At 40.7% G+C, this 17,470-nt stretch overlaps 1 protein-coding gene across 2 annotated transcripts in view; it reads right to left on the bottom strand.

Annotated features, from left to right (window-relative positions):
• Positions 1 to 17,470, bottom strand: part of LOC124156605 (dystonin) — a 614,708-nt gene that overhangs the window by 231,828 nt on the left and 365,410 nt on the right. For both annotated transcript variants that reach the window (XM_046531247.1, XM_046531246.1), the window contains exon 2: positions 7,865 to 7,926. In XM_046531247.1, coding sequence (XP_046387203.1) covers positions 7,865 to 7,926 — 62 coding nt within the window. The remainder of the gene's footprint in view (positions 1 to 7,864; positions 7,927 to 17,470) is intronic.

Raw genomic sequence — 17,470 nt, 5'->3', positions numbered from 1 at the left:
GACAATTCAAAAAGAAAAATAATCTAAAAAAATAAATTACAAGGTAAAAGACTGCAGAAAATGTTCAGTGCCGCTGTTGTTAATTTTCTGCATTGATAAGTGAACTCGTCAAAAATTTATAAGACGCATTACTATCCATTGCGTTTTTTATTTAAGTCAAAACATTTAAGTTTTCGTGAGTTAACTTCTAATGAATCACATCGAGGAGTGAATTTTTCGACATTCAAAGCAAAGAGATAAATATATATTTTGAAGGAATTTCGTTGTAGTCTTAGGACTATTAAATAATTTGCTATATTCCTAACTTTTGGTTGAAACAAAGAAAATACTAGAACTTTTTCAACTAAATGTGACGCCAAGTCGATTTACGACACTACGAAGTTGCTGTGAATTAGCGAACTCTAATCTCAACATCTCAACGCTTAAGTCACGACAAGTTACGTCAAATGATTTTTATTGTGACTGAGAATATACTTAAACTCTGTCAATGAAGGGATTTTAAAGAATAGATCGACTTAATAGTTATAAAAGTTTATTTAGTCTCAGTTTCCACCCCCTGAAGACGTGTTTGCTGATTTAATTGATATTATCATGAAATTGAGTTGAATTATGTGAAAGTTCGCGCACATTCTAATTTGCCACGCCTCAGAATGAAAGCAAAATAAAATAATGAATGACAATGCAAGTTTAATAGAAATTCAATTGAATTTTAACAGTTTTTCAGAGAATTACATGAATCGCCGTAATAATAAATTACAAACGAATTGATCTACTTCCATAGTAAAAAATATTACGTAAAATTTAAAAATAAAGACCCCATTAAAAATCCATGGACTTCGTCGATTTAAAGTATCAATAAACATGTTATTTTTTATTTTTACTGACGCCACTGGCGAGCGGCAAGTAAAATTATTCTTTCAAGAAGACGAAAATGTAAGATAAAATTCTTTCATGAACTTCACCGCTACGAGAATTTTGAGTTCCAAATTGAACCGATCGGCCCTTCTAGATAATATGGCATCAGTATCTGACGGATTTGCCTATTAATATGGGCCCACAGAGACCAGCCATTACAGTTTCATCCACCTCAAAATCTCTCCCCGCAGATGGAACAATGACAAGCGGCTTTGCTAGTCAGCGGAGCGGCTAATAAGCACAAATCGAAGTTTATCCGGTTGCTCAACGCTGCTGTCCACTGTTGCCAACTAACCTAGAAAAAAATTGGCGATGCGTTCCTCGTCGTAGCGCATTCGAAGCACAAAGAGGATATTACATTGCGTAGTCACGGAGGCGGAGATCAATCGAGGGAAAAGAGTACTGAGACAGATATATAGTTATATATGTGACACATTTGGGGGGCGTCGGCATCTCAGATGCCGCATACGACCAACGAGACGGAGGAAAAATAACAGAAAAGAAGGCGAAGGGGCGTCAATCGAGCCGATAAACCGCCTGAAATACCGTATATGGCCATTTCTGCCCTCCTTACACTATTTAGAATAGAGAAGACATACTCAGGCAAACTTGGATTAATCGACAGAATCGTACAGTTGATATCGATGGCCAACCGATATTTAAATTATTTCCATCATATACCACCCGCAATAAAACATTTGAGTTCTTCTATTCATCCAAAAAACAAGAGTTTAATCTATGTTAAAAATATTCTTCCGTTTCATAAAATTGAAAATAATTGATGCAAATGTTGAATTTGTCATTTTTTGTGAAACTGATGCGAATTGTAACGATTGGAAGTGATTGTCAACATATAATCATCATGGCCGTAGTTTCTAGTGAAAGGCTACACTAGCATCAAAATATCCAAAAGGTCTGCATAGAATCTTCACATCCAAATCCTTTCAGAGATGACGATTATAGTAAAGCAGCGCTACAAATGATTGTATACGATTAAATAGTACGAAATTCGAGAAATATTTACAAATATTTAGTTCCCAACAATTACAACGTATGCTAAATATTTTTTGTATAGGGTCACCATTATTGTAGACACCTATCTGGGGAATTCAACCGTGATAATTATAGTAATATAAGATACAGGAAATTTTCTAAAAAATGATTTCCCTAAATTATTTTGAAAAAAAGCTAGTATCAAATATAGAAATGTTAGGCTTCCACCAGATAAAGTCTAAAAAAACATGCTCCTAGTTCTAGCTTAGTAAATTCGCACATTTGCGGAGCTGGTACACTTCGCATGGACACAGAGGTTGAATAAGAAGCTAGGGGAAGCACCCACCACGCAGAGGGCAGCCATATGCCTGGCGAACGACTAGCCGCAGGCCATCGCACGAAAACAAGAGAGTTTAAGTGAAGCGATAGGGAGGGTGGATATTTAAGTGGAGCATCTGCGTACGGCGGCAGCCAGAGGGAGGAAACAGGAAGTGGCAGAGCCTGACAAGAGGGTTTCCACGCCAACGAATAATCAAGTAGCGAGGGCAAGAGAACGACCAGGAAGGCGACGAAAGAAGAAAGCGGACACGAAATTGGCCACAGAAGGTCGGATGTAGCCCCGAATGCATTTTCTGTTGCGCATTCATGGAAAAACGACAATCATTAGTACAGCAATTTTCTCATTACCTGTGTGAAATTTAGTTAAACGGGATTGTCCTTATATTGACAAGTAAATTTTAGCAAAACCATAGCGAGGCAAGTCAGAGGGACTATTCACGAAGATGAGAAAATCCAAATTACAGTTAAAATACACAATTAAATCCTCAAAGCTAATTTTAAAAGTTTTTTATCCAATTGGTGGTCAGAGTGATCTTATTTTGGAGATTTTATTTCGTATTGTAATGAGAATTTGGAATTCAATCCATCGGAGATACTCAATTACAGCCAATCACGCGCAAATATAGGGCAATGCGATTAATTCATCGTGATTCGGGAGTGGGATCTCAATCTGCGAGAGGTAAAAATGGTTAGATTCACAAGTTGGCTCTATGAGCTAGTGCCTATGAGCAAAAAAGATAATTTTAGGTCATGCAATGCAAAATCAGCGAATAAAAAACACTCTTGTCAGTGATGACTTGCGCTATTTTTAGGACGTTTTCCAGACTTGCCAAACAAAACAAAAATTCATATGAAATACAAAAAAGAGACGTAGCTGATTATTCATCTCCTTTGCACAAATCTCACTTTTAAGACAAAATAATTTACCCATAGCCGCCATTTGAAATCCTAATGCTGCGCCCGTATCCTGCGCAAAAATTAAACCGGTTGATTTCCACTCCCTGTTGGAGGAGTTCAGAGGCTGAATAACTTGATTTCAAGACAGGATTTTCTTCCAATTGAATCCATCACCATCATCAAATGCCAATCGTTCCAATCCAATTGAGAAGGCATTACATAACAAGGAAACTAATTAAATCATTCCTATGAAGGATCAATTACTGCATCGCTTGAAAGCTATAAGGAGTACGAAAAACACTTCGATGGAGAAACGTGAGCACAGGTAAGAGTGTGCATGAGTTCAAAAAAAACATGAAACTGAATAAATACTAATGCGCGGCATCTAAATCAATTGACTTTCTAAACTGGAGCACAGCAGAGGGCATATGAACAGGTGCTGGGAGCAAAATCACTTTCTCTAAAATTTCCAACTTCATTTGAATAGGAGATTATATATCCATTAAAGATTTTCCACTTATACGAAATGAGATCAAAGAAGAAAAAAAGCTCTCAATTTTGAGGCAAAATTTGACGCCGCCTGTAACGTTGCCGAGAGCCACTTATGGAAACACGAGGCGGAAGACTTGAAAAATGAAACCACGAAACGATCGAGCACCTTTGAGGCCTAGCGGTGTTCTTATCGAGTCCCTTTAAAACCACCCCCCCCACCCCATAGGTCCCCCGCCCCCCCAGACAATTTCATGCGAATGTCGAAACCGGATTTTCGGAGGCACCTAAACCGAATCCTAAAATATCGGTGCTGCGAATCTCCGAAATGGACCGCTCCATATTTCGAAAATCAAACACTCGAGAATTTAAGATTACGGTCCGAAATGAAACGATTGACTGAGGGGAAAACTGGAGCGGGTAAAGCAAGGGGAGAGAGAGTGGGAAAAATAGATAATGAGGGAGATTCTGAGTGGCAGCGATACAGAGGCGAGGGGTGTGGGATGGGGTGGGAGGGGGGGGTTCAACCACCAGAGGGAGAATATAAGGGCAGCGGGAAACGGAAAAAAAATCCACGGAGCGACACGGTCCAGCCAGGGGAAGTACAAACCTGCATCTACCTAAGCACTAGTTACCCCGCAAACCGTCTCGGTAGGAGTATAGGAGTATGGCAAGGGATGCATGGAAATTAGCCGCGTACTTGTCATGGAGATAAGTGTGTGGTTGTGGGTGTTTCGTTTGAGTCCTCGGTTCGATTTGAAGTCCTTTATTTATCAAAGGGAGAAAAAAACAATAAACCTAAGGTATCATTCCTATTCTGATCCGCACGCTGTAAAAACATTTGTAAAAATACAATAACAATCATTTGCACTTCAATTGCCTATGATTATCATCGTACTGATCCAATAAAACATTTACATAAACTAGCATTTTGAAAAATAATTATTGAATCAATGCAAAAAAATTCATTAGAAAATTCGTGGCAATGATTCTTACTGTATTTTGCCAAAGCCTTTTTTTCTAAAGTTCAAAGTACCCCTCTAATTTTGTCGTTTCTATCTCACCGGGAAATGTAATGCGGTTCCAAAATGAATTCTTCGAAGTTACTCAAACAGACATTGCCCTTCCCATTTGCTCAGACTATCTCAGCCTAGAAAAAAGACAATGGGTCTCTAGCGACCACCAACATAAATCGCGTAAAACCTGAATAACGCTCTCTGCTCGTTTGGGACAGTTTTTGGGACAGTGGCGTCACCTTGACTTGCACTTTATTTAATTTCCAAAACGCACATTAAGAGCCCTACAAACCCGTTGAGTTAAACTCAACCAGACATCTCAATTCTCACCTACTAAAGATTTTATCACTATTTATACGATGAAATGATCATATCATTACATATCGTACAAGAAAAAGGACGAACATAATATTGCGATCACAGGCCAAATTGAAAAAAAAACCTCTACCCACAGATTTAATCAAATTAAAAACGGACTACGAAGTTTTTCGTGTTTGGCGAGCCACAGGATGGACGAACAGGTGATGAGTCTACATGCGCTAAGAGAGATAATTTACGAGTTCAGAGATGTTGCAGTTTACAAAAAAAGCATGTACTTTGAGCAGAACTTTCTTTTTAATTCATTCATAGGCACACCTTGATTTAATACACGTTCAAAAACTATCAGATGAATATTGAGGCAAGATTAGCCGCATCGAAAATAGTTCCCAACTGAATCACGCGGAATGCCATGAGCTTCTTCGCCTTAAAGCAGTTTCACCCAATCCATACTTTTCAGCCAAACAATGACAATTTATTTCTGGTCACAGGCATAAGAAAATGGACGTTAAAAATAACAGAAAGTACACACATAAAAATATTATAATCGTGCGAGGCTGCTAGCGTGGTTCTTCGACTTCCCACCAGCAGAGTTGGAATCCTCATCAGAGAGTTAGGAGATAGAATGGACCGCGAGTGGTTTGGAGGATGATTTATAAAACCCTCATCGGTTTTTCGGCTAAAGAAAAAAGTTACGTAACAGGTATAGGCTCGGGATACTCGGTGTCCATTAGAGATTAGCTGCTCCCTTCCCACTATCATCGTTCGCAATCGGTCGGATAAGATAAAACGCTCAATTCATAATCCATCCGACAACATTTCCGCAATGCTTTCGGATTATTTATTGCCACTCGTTTTCACTTATATCGTCGCGTCAGCTGGATTCCTATATTTACACCTCTGAAGATTGGTGTTTTCAGAGCCAGGCGAGGCAGACGATGTCATTTTAAAATATAAAATAGTGGAGAAGAACCAGCTAGCAACTACACGTGGATAAATTATTTTTAATATTCTATCCCCTAACTCTTTGATGAGGATTTCAAGCAGCAAAATGGGCCATCTGACCAAAAATAAACAAACATGGTGGGAGACTTTTTTAAAACCTACCCGATGCATTAAATCAAAAATGTTAAGAAAACTTCACCCTTAATTGTAACCACTAATAGGCGTCTTGCACGGTGAAATGCATATATAGTGAGGCCATCAGAGAGATGCACACGCTATCCTTGCCTGAAATATGATAATGGGCATGATTACTAATTAATTATTGATTAGGTGCCGTAAATTGCGGCTATTACGAATTTTTCCATTACCATATCTTGAGATTAGAACACTTGAGTTTCAATAATTTGAAATGCGGCAAAAGAATCCATCTGGTGCACATGATACTTGGTGAATACACAGCAAACTCCATGACCATTATTATTACTATATTGCATCGGTATTTGAAGAAGTAAGCATTAAAATATAATTACATTACAACGGTTGTTTCAGGAGTCTGGATAATATACAAACGGTTAACTAAAGGTCAATATTGGGCCATAGCTGACCTTTCACACTGATAACATACAGCACAAGCATCGCTATATTTCATGAATTTCTCCACGAAGGAAAGAAACTTTTCAGGGAAAAATACTGAAAATTAAAGCGAGAGGCTTAATTCCAGCCTTTAAATTCACCTCGACGTCTGGTTTCACTGGGAATGAATAAAAATTCTTTGAAATTTTGATGATAATCATGACTAAATTTTAAAAGAAATTTAGGTGTGTCACATGCTTTCTTGAGCTGAAAATGTGAGTTAGAAGGTAAATGTTGTCTTTATAATTTCAACCTTTAAAAAGCCAAAAAAAAGGTCACAGATGATGGGCAGGCTATAATGTCCTACAGTGGAGAGAGAAACACGTATAAGCCATGGTTTTCACCAATTCTTCATTTAGGAATGTTTAGCTACTCCGCGGCTATATTCCAGGAACGAGGACACGAAAGGCTGACTTAAAATACATATTTTTCAAAAATCATTTCTGACCTTATGGCAATAATTAAACCCCCAAATATTCATGATTATAAAAAATGTTTAACCGCAACCTTTGACGGAGAAAAGAAAGCAGAAATGCCCAACTTGGATTGACCAATTATATACTCATACCGACTCAGGAATTCAAATACCTACGCGTCAAGTAACAAATGTTTCCGATGTTTTTCTATTCTGATGTACATATATACATGTAATGACTCTATTGGGTAAATACTCTAGTTGTGATTATAGTCGTTAGACAACTTATTTTCTAATAATATTTCTGTGCATTTTATTGCAATTATTTTCACCGATTACCTGTTTACGAATGTCTATTACAGAGAGTTGTTTCACACTTCCTTAATCTATTTGAATTCTTAAGAGCTAGTAATTCCTGGAAACTTTTCATTTACCAATGGGAATGTCTAGCTACTCCAAAGAAAGATTACACAAATGGGCATATGAAACATGGAGTAAATTAATAATTTTCAAGAGCTATGTTAACATTACCACAACAATTAAAATGAGATATATAATAGACGGATTTATGGGATGTTATTATTTTATTCATCCTCAAGCTTTACCTCAGAAAAGAAAGCAGGGATGTTACTACTTTGAGCTGTTTTCACTACTCGCGCATACGTGTCTTCAGCCAAGCCACAAATATAACCAATGTTTTCCCCTTTTTTCTCTGTATTTTACGACTCTTTTGAGTGACGTAATACCGCGCCTGCCTCCTAGAAGCTGGTCGCAGGAGAGTCGCCGGCCAAACCGCTTTTACTTGTTGACCATCGCGGACTTCGTAAGCGCTCCTCAAGTCCATACACATATTTCCAGAGAAGCGGGGTGACTTCATTTTAGAGAGGAGGGTGGTGCCGCTTACCTTTTTCAAGTGCTTGTTGACCCACTTGGTGAAGGTCTTCTTCTGTATGGCATCGCGTTCGTCTGCAAAAGAGAGGAGGCGAGGGATCAGTGGAGAGGAAAGACACTCACATGAACAAGTTAAACAAATGACTGTCAGAAGTGCGCGCGTCATCTGCGGCTTTGGCAGATGGCAACACTGAAATAGGCCCAGAACAAAAAAAAAGGAGCATCTAAAATCGTGCTTCTCAAGAGATAACACCTCAAAGACTGCATCTGGGAATTAGTTTAAACAACTACTCTCAAGATAAACCCACGAACCGCCGAAAATCAAATCAACACTATGGCCGTATTGTAAAGTATCCATTTAATACACAGACAACAGTAAAATAGGCTCGCAAAAGAGCATACTGGACAATTATCTTAAAATATAAAGATATCCGAAGAAAGCATCATGAAAGTTACTTTTACAGGCAGTTTATTTGAGGAAGAACAGTATTTTGGGTCCTTAGGGGACTCTTTCGGGCATCCTGACGGATTGCAAAAGGTCTCATCCGTAAAACAATCTAGGCTTAACTTCACTGAAGCTCGGCAAAAAGGAACTAAGACAACAAAAAGGAAAATAAGACAACGAGTTCAATCCACATGCAGGCACTACTCAACGCCAAGAGGGCATTGCAAGCGATTGGTCGACACACAAGCATTTATGAGTTCAGTAAACAAGTGAAAAGAAAACAAACGATCAGAAAAACACGCAGGCACAGACAGAGAAACTTCTTCCTAAGATATAATGACTGCGGAATGCACGACGCCGCCCGCTGCGCGGCTGTCTTTGCCCAAACAAACGTAGACCAAACAAAGGGAAGAGGGCAAGCAGTTGCGCCCGGACGCCTTCAACTGTTTGGAAGGGGGTGAGCGCCGTTGTTTCCCCAATGCAATGCCTCCACGCCGGAGACAGCGGATGACCGTGCGAGTCTATGAATGACTAGATATTAGTAGAGGAGCGCAAGAGGTTAACGAACGATTAGAGACCACGACAGATAAGTGATCGCAGGAGAGTAAAACATAAACCTCAGAAGAGGCAAAAATCTACGGCTTTCCTAACTGTTATGCAATGCGACAGACACTTTAATTCTTGCTTTTGCTCATTCACAACCGTGTCGGAGATAACTTTAACTTGGGTTCTCCACTGCATCAGTTGGTCCATCATAGCATACGCTTTGTAAATAAAAAATCAAAATGATTACAAAATCACTTCCAGAAGACACTAATTACCAAAGTGAAAATTATATAAAATGCAGAACCGAGAGAATTCTTCGCATAACTCCGTAGAAACTACTCCGTCGAAGAGAATTCCACGGAAACTATGTTGAGGATAAGAGGAACTTAGACAGAGTTTCTAAAGATACAAAGAAAAAAAATGAAATTATATGGATGACTTTGCTTTCCCCCCCACACTCCATGGCGTCTAAAATTCGGCTCCTTTCGTCCCTGTTTTACCTCCACCAATTTTTTGTGAAAATACATTCAATGTCTTCTTTCATCAATGTGACCGATGATGAAGATACCCTTCGATACCTCGGTCACTGTAAAGTCTTAAAATAAATCCATGCGGAAAAACAATGCTATTCTTATTATTTCAAAATGATGAATAAATTCCATGAAGTCATGCCCGAAATATGTGATTCATGAGTTCTAAATGAACGATCGACTATTGATAGGTCCCGCAGATGAGACCAGTGGCGAACACATCATTCGCAGATGAATAAACACAGACCTCTAGATTGGCCGTTGCGTGGTCTCCACCCGCTAAAGAGACAGAGGCATTTCCTGTTGTGACGCATGGGCCTTTCTTCCTTTCCCTGCCCGCAACACTTCTCGCGACATGAAAAATATGGATCAGACAAACTTCCTCCACGAATTCGCACTCGCCGGGGGTCCAACAGACACTTCCATTGAGACGGACTTTTTACTCAACCCAAATCGGCCGCTTCCAAAGATGAATTTTGAAAAGACGATTTAAAACGCAGGAACTCATCTCGAAATGTGGGCAAATAATAATTATTATCTTATAAGGTTGTTAAGTAATTAGAGCGGGAATAAATATATTTAAAAAAATACAGAAAATTTGATTGTCCATTGAAGAAATCGGTCTCCGTGAGAAAATGCACGAGGAGAAAACAATCTCACACGCTTCCATCTCACTTTCTGAGCGACTTGACAAATATCGTTCGTGTTTTTGAGGCATTTATTTGCAGCGACACGACTTTCATTCTCCCACCTTCGTTTTTGGCAATTCCACCATCTTTTTATGCCTCGCGCTGCAATTTCCGAACGTAAGAGACCCTCGATTTAATATCCTGATTGAAATAGGTCGCAAAATATGATTTAACTCTTTCCCGGCACATTATTTGCATTAAATCTTCCCAGAATTATCGCAAGTTTGAATCGCAGTATATCGCCAACGTTTCAACAGACAACGCGTCCATCGTCATCAGGGTGAATTAATAAGTTCCAGTGAATCCAGCTTCGTTTTGTTTACAATCGTCCCAGATATATAAAGCGTGTTCTTCGCGAATCATTGATTTCACTTAGCGCAAAATTATTCGATCCAGCCTTTATGATTATAGGCTAAATTAGCGCTGCTTTAAGCCAAAAATTCTCCCGAGGTATCGGCAAGAGAAGAGAAAGGGGGAAGAGATCATGAGAACACTCGATAGAGAACATGTAACTCATGAGAACATAGAAAGAGAGAGATGAAAACATGAGCTCGACCCAAATGCTTGAAGAGTGATTTCACGGGCGGGAATAATCGCTTGGAACGAGCGATGGCTCTTGCATATCAGCCAGCGGAACGAACCGAAGATGAAGACGAGGCCCCCATCCACTCATGTGGATGTGATCACGGATGCAAATGGGGATTTGCCGGGGGTGGCAGGTCACGGAGGGGTGGCAACAGAAAAAACCAAAGGGAAATGACGGCACCCGAAACGTTCTTCGCCGAAACGAGGCTGCATTCCGGTCCTCATCTCAAGGAGGGCCGCTCCCTTTTCCTACAACCGATTTCTCTGTAACGGCTTTCGTGACATCAGCACGGTACCGCATCGCGAAGAGGATGGCAATGATGACGCAGGTAATCGCAATCTTACCGAGATAAACGACGATTAAATCCCAGAACATAGTGATTAGTAGAAAACATGGACTTGAATAAGAGCTCTCGGGTTTCCAAACGAGTGGAACATTATGACAGAAGTTTCGAGTTACTCATTCGCTGAAGATAACGGTACGTGAGGTAGTTCGAAACGTCGGAGTTAATGGACTTCCTCACCCGGTTGGATACCCGAGAAAAAATTATCCTGTTGACACGCGGGGAAAGCGCCAGAATAATGAATAGTCACAGCCATTTTATGGGTTTCGTGGCAATCACAAGCAAACGAAATCCAAACGTAAAAATAAAAGCTCCGAGACTCCGAAATGGGCATCCGCTCTCATTACATGTATTAGCAGTGAATTCAATTGAAGTATGGAATTTTTCTAGCATTAGTTTGAAAATGTAATCTTCGGTGATCCGAGAAAAACGACCCCTAGCCACGTGGACACCTCACCTTCTGCGAGGAAACACCCCCCACGCTGCGAAACGCCCTCCGACTTTGAAGGGCAACAGAGAGAGAGGGAGAGAGAGTTGAGGTTCCATTGCATTCGCCCCTCAAAACACACACCCTCTCTCTCTTTCTCCCCACGAGGACATACAATGGCTCTCTCTGCGGGTGGGAAAGGCCCGCGCACATAGTACATCTGCACAATAATATCCGTTGAAACAATTTGCAACCCGAGTTTCATGTTCAATATATCAAAGATTGATCATTCGATTTCAAAACTAAGTACACCAAACTAAAACTCTTTCATTCCTGCAATGACAATTAGCACTCAAACTACTTTGATGTGAGCAATAATTTCATCGAGCCAAAGTCAAAACCAAAAATGCGGCGCACTTTTCTGGCTGCCGAATGGGCGCATTGCATTGCATTTGCAGTTCGTAGCAATTAAATGGATGGAAATGTCAAATTTCCAATAGTACATGTTGTTATTTCCGCTTCTGTAGCGGAGAGGTGTTTACCCCGTCCCTCCCTTCCATCCCTAACCCAGAGGCGTCGTCGGGCGCCTCTTTCCTCGTTCCTTCCCATCCAAACCCCTCCCCGCGAACGCGGGCGTATCAGTTGAATTACTGGGTCCCGGCCCCGGTGCGTTGTTTCCCTCAGGCCCCTTTCAGACGCAACGGCTTTTCGCCGGCCGCCGTCCACGGCACGGCACAATGCCTTTAAATAACCATTGTTAGCAATGGGTGTCTTCAGACGAGTCGAATCACGCCGTGGACGACACGACGCCGTGGACGGCCGCCGTGGTATCCACGGCTCCCATTTCAATCCGGCCCGGCGTACGCCGTCCACGGCGTGAAATAAACACTGTGGTGTATTGGACTGTTCAGACGCGACGACTTATGCCGTCCGCCGCGTAGTTCTATAGAATTCAGAGTAGCGTGATCGGCGAAGAAATGCGGACATGAATAATATTTCATCGTTCCCAAATTTTAAATTGTGTTTTTGAACGAGATGGGAGATTTTATAGTGGATGTTGACGCTTTTCTACCAAATCCAAGTCATGTAATTACGTGTGCGATATGTCCAACAGCTATCAACCTATCTAGAGCTAATCATTTATTTAAATGGAGAAATAGAGAAAAAAAGGCTTAAATATGTGTATTCTATTAAGTAAATAATAAGACTAACGATATACGCAAAAATAGTCTATATGACTTTATGTACATATCAATTGTAAATTACACCGAGTCTAGACATTCCATACGATCGGGGAGCTGCCGCGGACTGCGCGCGCGGCAAAAACATCGATTTTTATTTTTAGTTGATTCTAATGGTCGTATTTGATTTCTTTTGATGGACACTCTAAAATGTTTGATGTAATTAAATGTAAATATCTTGAGATAGCACGGTGACCCTTTTCTTATGATCCCAAATAAACACAAAATTTCGACGAAAAACAGTCCTACAATTTGTATCGTATCGACGATAAATATCGATAATTATAACGAAGAAATTAGGTTATATGAAATGTAAATTGAAGGTGGCACTAAATAAATTATATCTTATATGTAATTAACTTGCTAAAAAATTCACTTTCCAACGTCCGTCGAGCACGGTATTCCCCGTGGACAGCTGAAAGCTCCGAACTGTGCCGCACGTTCGAAAAATCGATCTTAATTTCGGCGTCGCGAGTGGTCGCTTTCTCCTTTTGGTATCACTCTCTATAGGTTTTGTTGCATATGTGGTGTAAATATCTCGAGGTAACTCGGTGATCCTTTTTTTATAATCCTACATGGACATAAAAGTTGAGCCTGAGGAAAAGAGGAGCCTAGTAATTTAAACTTTTTTAAAGGAACTCTACCAAGCATGCATAACCTCAAGGACGCGGAAACAGTTAACTACCAAATCGAGGTATTGAACATTCTGGAGAGGATACAGCAGTTGCGAGCAGTTTCTTCTCCTCTAGCAGGATCAATTCATTCTCCGACATCACTTAATTCTACGCCGTCAAACCAGTCAACTTATTCTGTGAGAGAAGTGGTATAGTGTTTTGGGATATGGGATGCAGCGAAAGGTTTCAACTTTATCAATATTTTATGTATTTTGTAAAAATTCTTTGTATTTTTTTCTTCCTGTTTGATCTTTTTAATTATTTGAAAGTACTGGAAAGAATTTCTGATAGATAATGTTTTGAGAAGTAAACAATAAAAAATTCTAAAATCGGACTGAATGAAAAAATCACTATGATACACACCCCAGCTCACACGAAAGTGTTAAGATCTATTACATTATCTTTCTTTAGTAATGAAATTTTATGTTTCCTTTGTCTAAAAACAATTTTATGTAAAATAATGCTTAAATAAATAATTTTAAAAAGATATTAAATAATAATAACCTATCAAATGAGTTACTCATTGGCTAGTTACAGATTTTATATTTGTATCGAGGTTCCCTAAACTAAATTTTATATATAAGCAGCATAGATAAAATTTATATCAGCAGTATAGATAAACAATTAAAATAATAATTTATTTAATATTTTAAAATTCGCTCCTATTCATGATAACGACTCAAGAACTATTGAATAAATGTCGCTGATGGCCGTGCCGATTGCTTGCCGTACTGTTCTATGTATTTAACGACGCTCCGCGCCGTGAACGGCGACCGGCGGAAAGTCGTCTCGTCTGAAAGCTGCCTGAATTTCACGGCGCGGCGCCGTGGACGGCGGCCGGCGAAAAGCCGTTGCGTCTGAAAGGGGCCTCAGAGGACACACCTAGGGGATCGGGTTGGTGTGGTGGCTAGAGTGTTGCCTTCCCACCCGGCGGGCTCGGGTTCAAATCTCGGCAGTGGTAGAGAATTTTCAGAGACTGCTCGATCCCTGCTTGAGTGTTGTGTGGAGGACATTTCAAGCGCAACACACCGTCCGTCGGATGAGACGTTAAGCCGCGGTCCCCTTGGCGCCTTTCGTTAAGAGCAGGCTAATGCCGACGCCGATTTTCTCTCCCACCTTCCTTCCATTCCCTTCCCTCATGACGCAAATGACCTCAGCTGTCGGTCGCCTCCTCCAAATACAATACCGTACCAGGACCCACCTAGGAGTACATGTTGTTATGGATAAAGGATTTCACATTGTTTTTGTGAAGTCTAGTATTATTATTACCAGAGCAGACAGAAGGGGCTAGGTCGGAGCAACATCAAGGCATAACAGCATAGAGAAGGCGGCGCGGCGCACACCGGAGGAAGTGGTTATCACCCACCGCGCCGCTAGCAGCACATTGCGAAAGGGCAGTAGTAATTTTCCTCTGCGGCGGCACGCGAAGAAATGCGAGCGGTGACATCAGCGCGCGTCTAAAGACACCACCCCACCCTCCTTTCCCATCCATTTCCCTCCCCTCCACCCCCCTCTACTCTCCTGAAACTGAGGCTGTAGGACACTCAATACGAATGGCGGAAACACATCGAAACGTACAGCATTTTAAACTCATCGTTATCTGCTGGGAACTTTTAAATTCAAGGTACGAACACCCGAATTGCTACCAGCGATGAAATAATTGAGAAAGAGGAGAGAATAAAATTGAATGGTGGAAGAATCGAGACTCGAAAGACAGGAGAGAACATCATAAGCCGAAACACGCACACATCGAAGGAAAGTATGAATCTAACCCACTCGCCGAGTTTTCACATTCATCATCCACTTAATAACGAAATTAAAACTGAATCCAACTCATCTGAAATATTTTCACAAATCAGACCGCAATTCGGTGATCGTGGCGATCACACGTGATGATAGCGATATACGCCCCGAACAAAATCGCTCAAAAATTCCCTTCTAAACGGAACAACGACGTGAGAGCAAAAAAATCATAAATGCTTTTGCCTCTCAATATCTCCGCTTAGAAAGTAGGCTATGTAGCCGAGAATATATTAATACACGTGCGTGATACGAAGCCAACCGCCAATAGGTCACGTGACAGGAGGTGCCCGGAATCGAGCCAATTGTTACATAATAATGAGATGGTGTCAAGGTCTTTTACAAGGAGTGGCACATTTAGCCATGATCCTGCCTTTTTGGAATCTCTAGACACCCTGATTTCTAGAACGGCCGGTATTTTATCAAAATCAAGAGCAAGCAATCACATGTGATGCCAAAAGTGGATGCATGCAGTACCGAAGCAACGCAACCCTGTTCAGGGGTTGTGTTAACCGGACGATATTTTCAATGGGTGAAAAGCATCGACTTGGAACGACGGTTATTGCCTCGACACCCTCTGTTCGCACTGCTAGCTTACATTCAACGGATTTAAAAACGTAAAGTTTAAAATACCAAATACAAAACTTTCTCTGGAAATAATGAAACTCAATGCATCAAAACGGCGAGTTTAATCTTGCAAATATCATTACAACACGATCCACATGTAAAAATCTCATTTTACTTAAAGCAATAAATTTCAAGCTACCTGGTGATTTCGTTATTAAATATAATTTTTTTCTAATTAATTAACTACACCACCCTTTTGCTGCGCACACTTCTTTAGCATGCTCACATATTTTCAGCTTTTACCTCGTAGTTTTTCTAGTTTGTTTACATCAACATATTAACCAGTAAAGAGTCAATTTAAATTAGTAGCAATGTTTGACGCGTGCAACTGCTGCAATAAATCATTATAACGGAAGAAAGAAAAGCAGTTCCTCTTCTTTCTTTAATCTCAAGAGACGAGAGAGGAAAAAAATCAATGGAACCTAAATGACACAAAGCATTTCACTCGGAGGGACAGTCTCTCACTTACAACTTCCCAAGCATAGAACTTTATAATAGTTCCGGAACGATTTCAAACTCTATTAAAAACAAGTTTTGGTTTTCCTTTTACATTTTTTATTCTTAAACAATGGATGAACTATCAAAGTATTAGGTAAGAAATACATGCAAACTATCACAAACACATTTTTGACGACTGGGATCATGCAACTGTTCACTTCTGGTCACAATTGTGCATTCCTAGAGTGTTCACTATACATAAAAGACAGGGGACTGCCAAAACCAGATGTGGACAGCGCCATGAGCGAACTGAACTTCTAATCGAGAGGACGAGGAGGATTCCGGTTTGGGCGCGCACGCGTGCCACGGCACGAATCCCCCATCACCCAACGCCCCTTCCCCACGCCACGCGACACCAGGATCAACTCCTCCCTCAGTTACACACTCCGCGCTTTTTCAAAAGCACCAATCTTAAAGACATCGTCGAGTTTAAAAAAAATGAACTCGAATTTCCAATTGTACCTATAGTACCGAATTCATTAAAACGGCGATGACCGCTAGATGACCGCGATGATCTCCTCCGCCGAATGCAGTTCATAATTCATTGTCCATCGTCATTAATCGAGTGAGGTGGAAATCGATTCGATTATTGGCTCTTTCGGCTTCATACTCCCCAACCACGACCACCGAGAGGCTGTCTCACAGACACGTAAGGCGTCGCGTCGTGAACACGTCTAGCCAAACAGCAGCACACGCGGCGTTTCAAATACAATATTTCAGCCAGCCGTTAGAATTTCACACTTTTTAGTCCGACGCGGCAGGGATTTTTGTGATTAGCGATACCACGGCTTCGCATCTACATAATACCTCTATGGTTTTATGTAGACGCGAAGCCGTGCCACTTGTCTTGCATATTCGTCCTGAGCCGAATGATGTCTCTGTGAGCCAAAACGCTTCGTACGCATTTAACAATTGCGGAAAAGTGCAACTAACTTTAACTTCAATATGTCTGACTTCCACCATATCACGTCAGAATCGGTTGACCTTTTCCGTATCTATGAACCACCGATCTGACTGCCGGCTAGCAGCATTTTCAAATGATTCTTGAAGAAGCAATCGCTCGTAGTGTTGTCAGTTGGATTGAAAGGCATGATTATCTCACATGGGCCGGCGATGATATTAAACTGTCAAGATTAGTCCACAAGTATAATTTTTTCTGTTTTGGGCGCACTTCATATGTCGAGGCTGTCCGCTCTACCCGGTCCTTAATCGA

Source organism: Ischnura elegans, chromosome 3, assembly GCF_921293095.1.
Source record: "Ischnura elegans chromosome 3, ioIscEleg1.1, whole genome shotgun sequence".
In the NCBI taxonomy this organism is placed as follows: Eukaryota; Metazoa; Arthropoda; class Insecta; order Odonata; family Coenagrionidae; genus Ischnura; species Ischnura elegans.
Note: the sequence above shows the minus strand (reverse complement) of the source record. Positions and strands in the feature narration are given on the sequence as shown.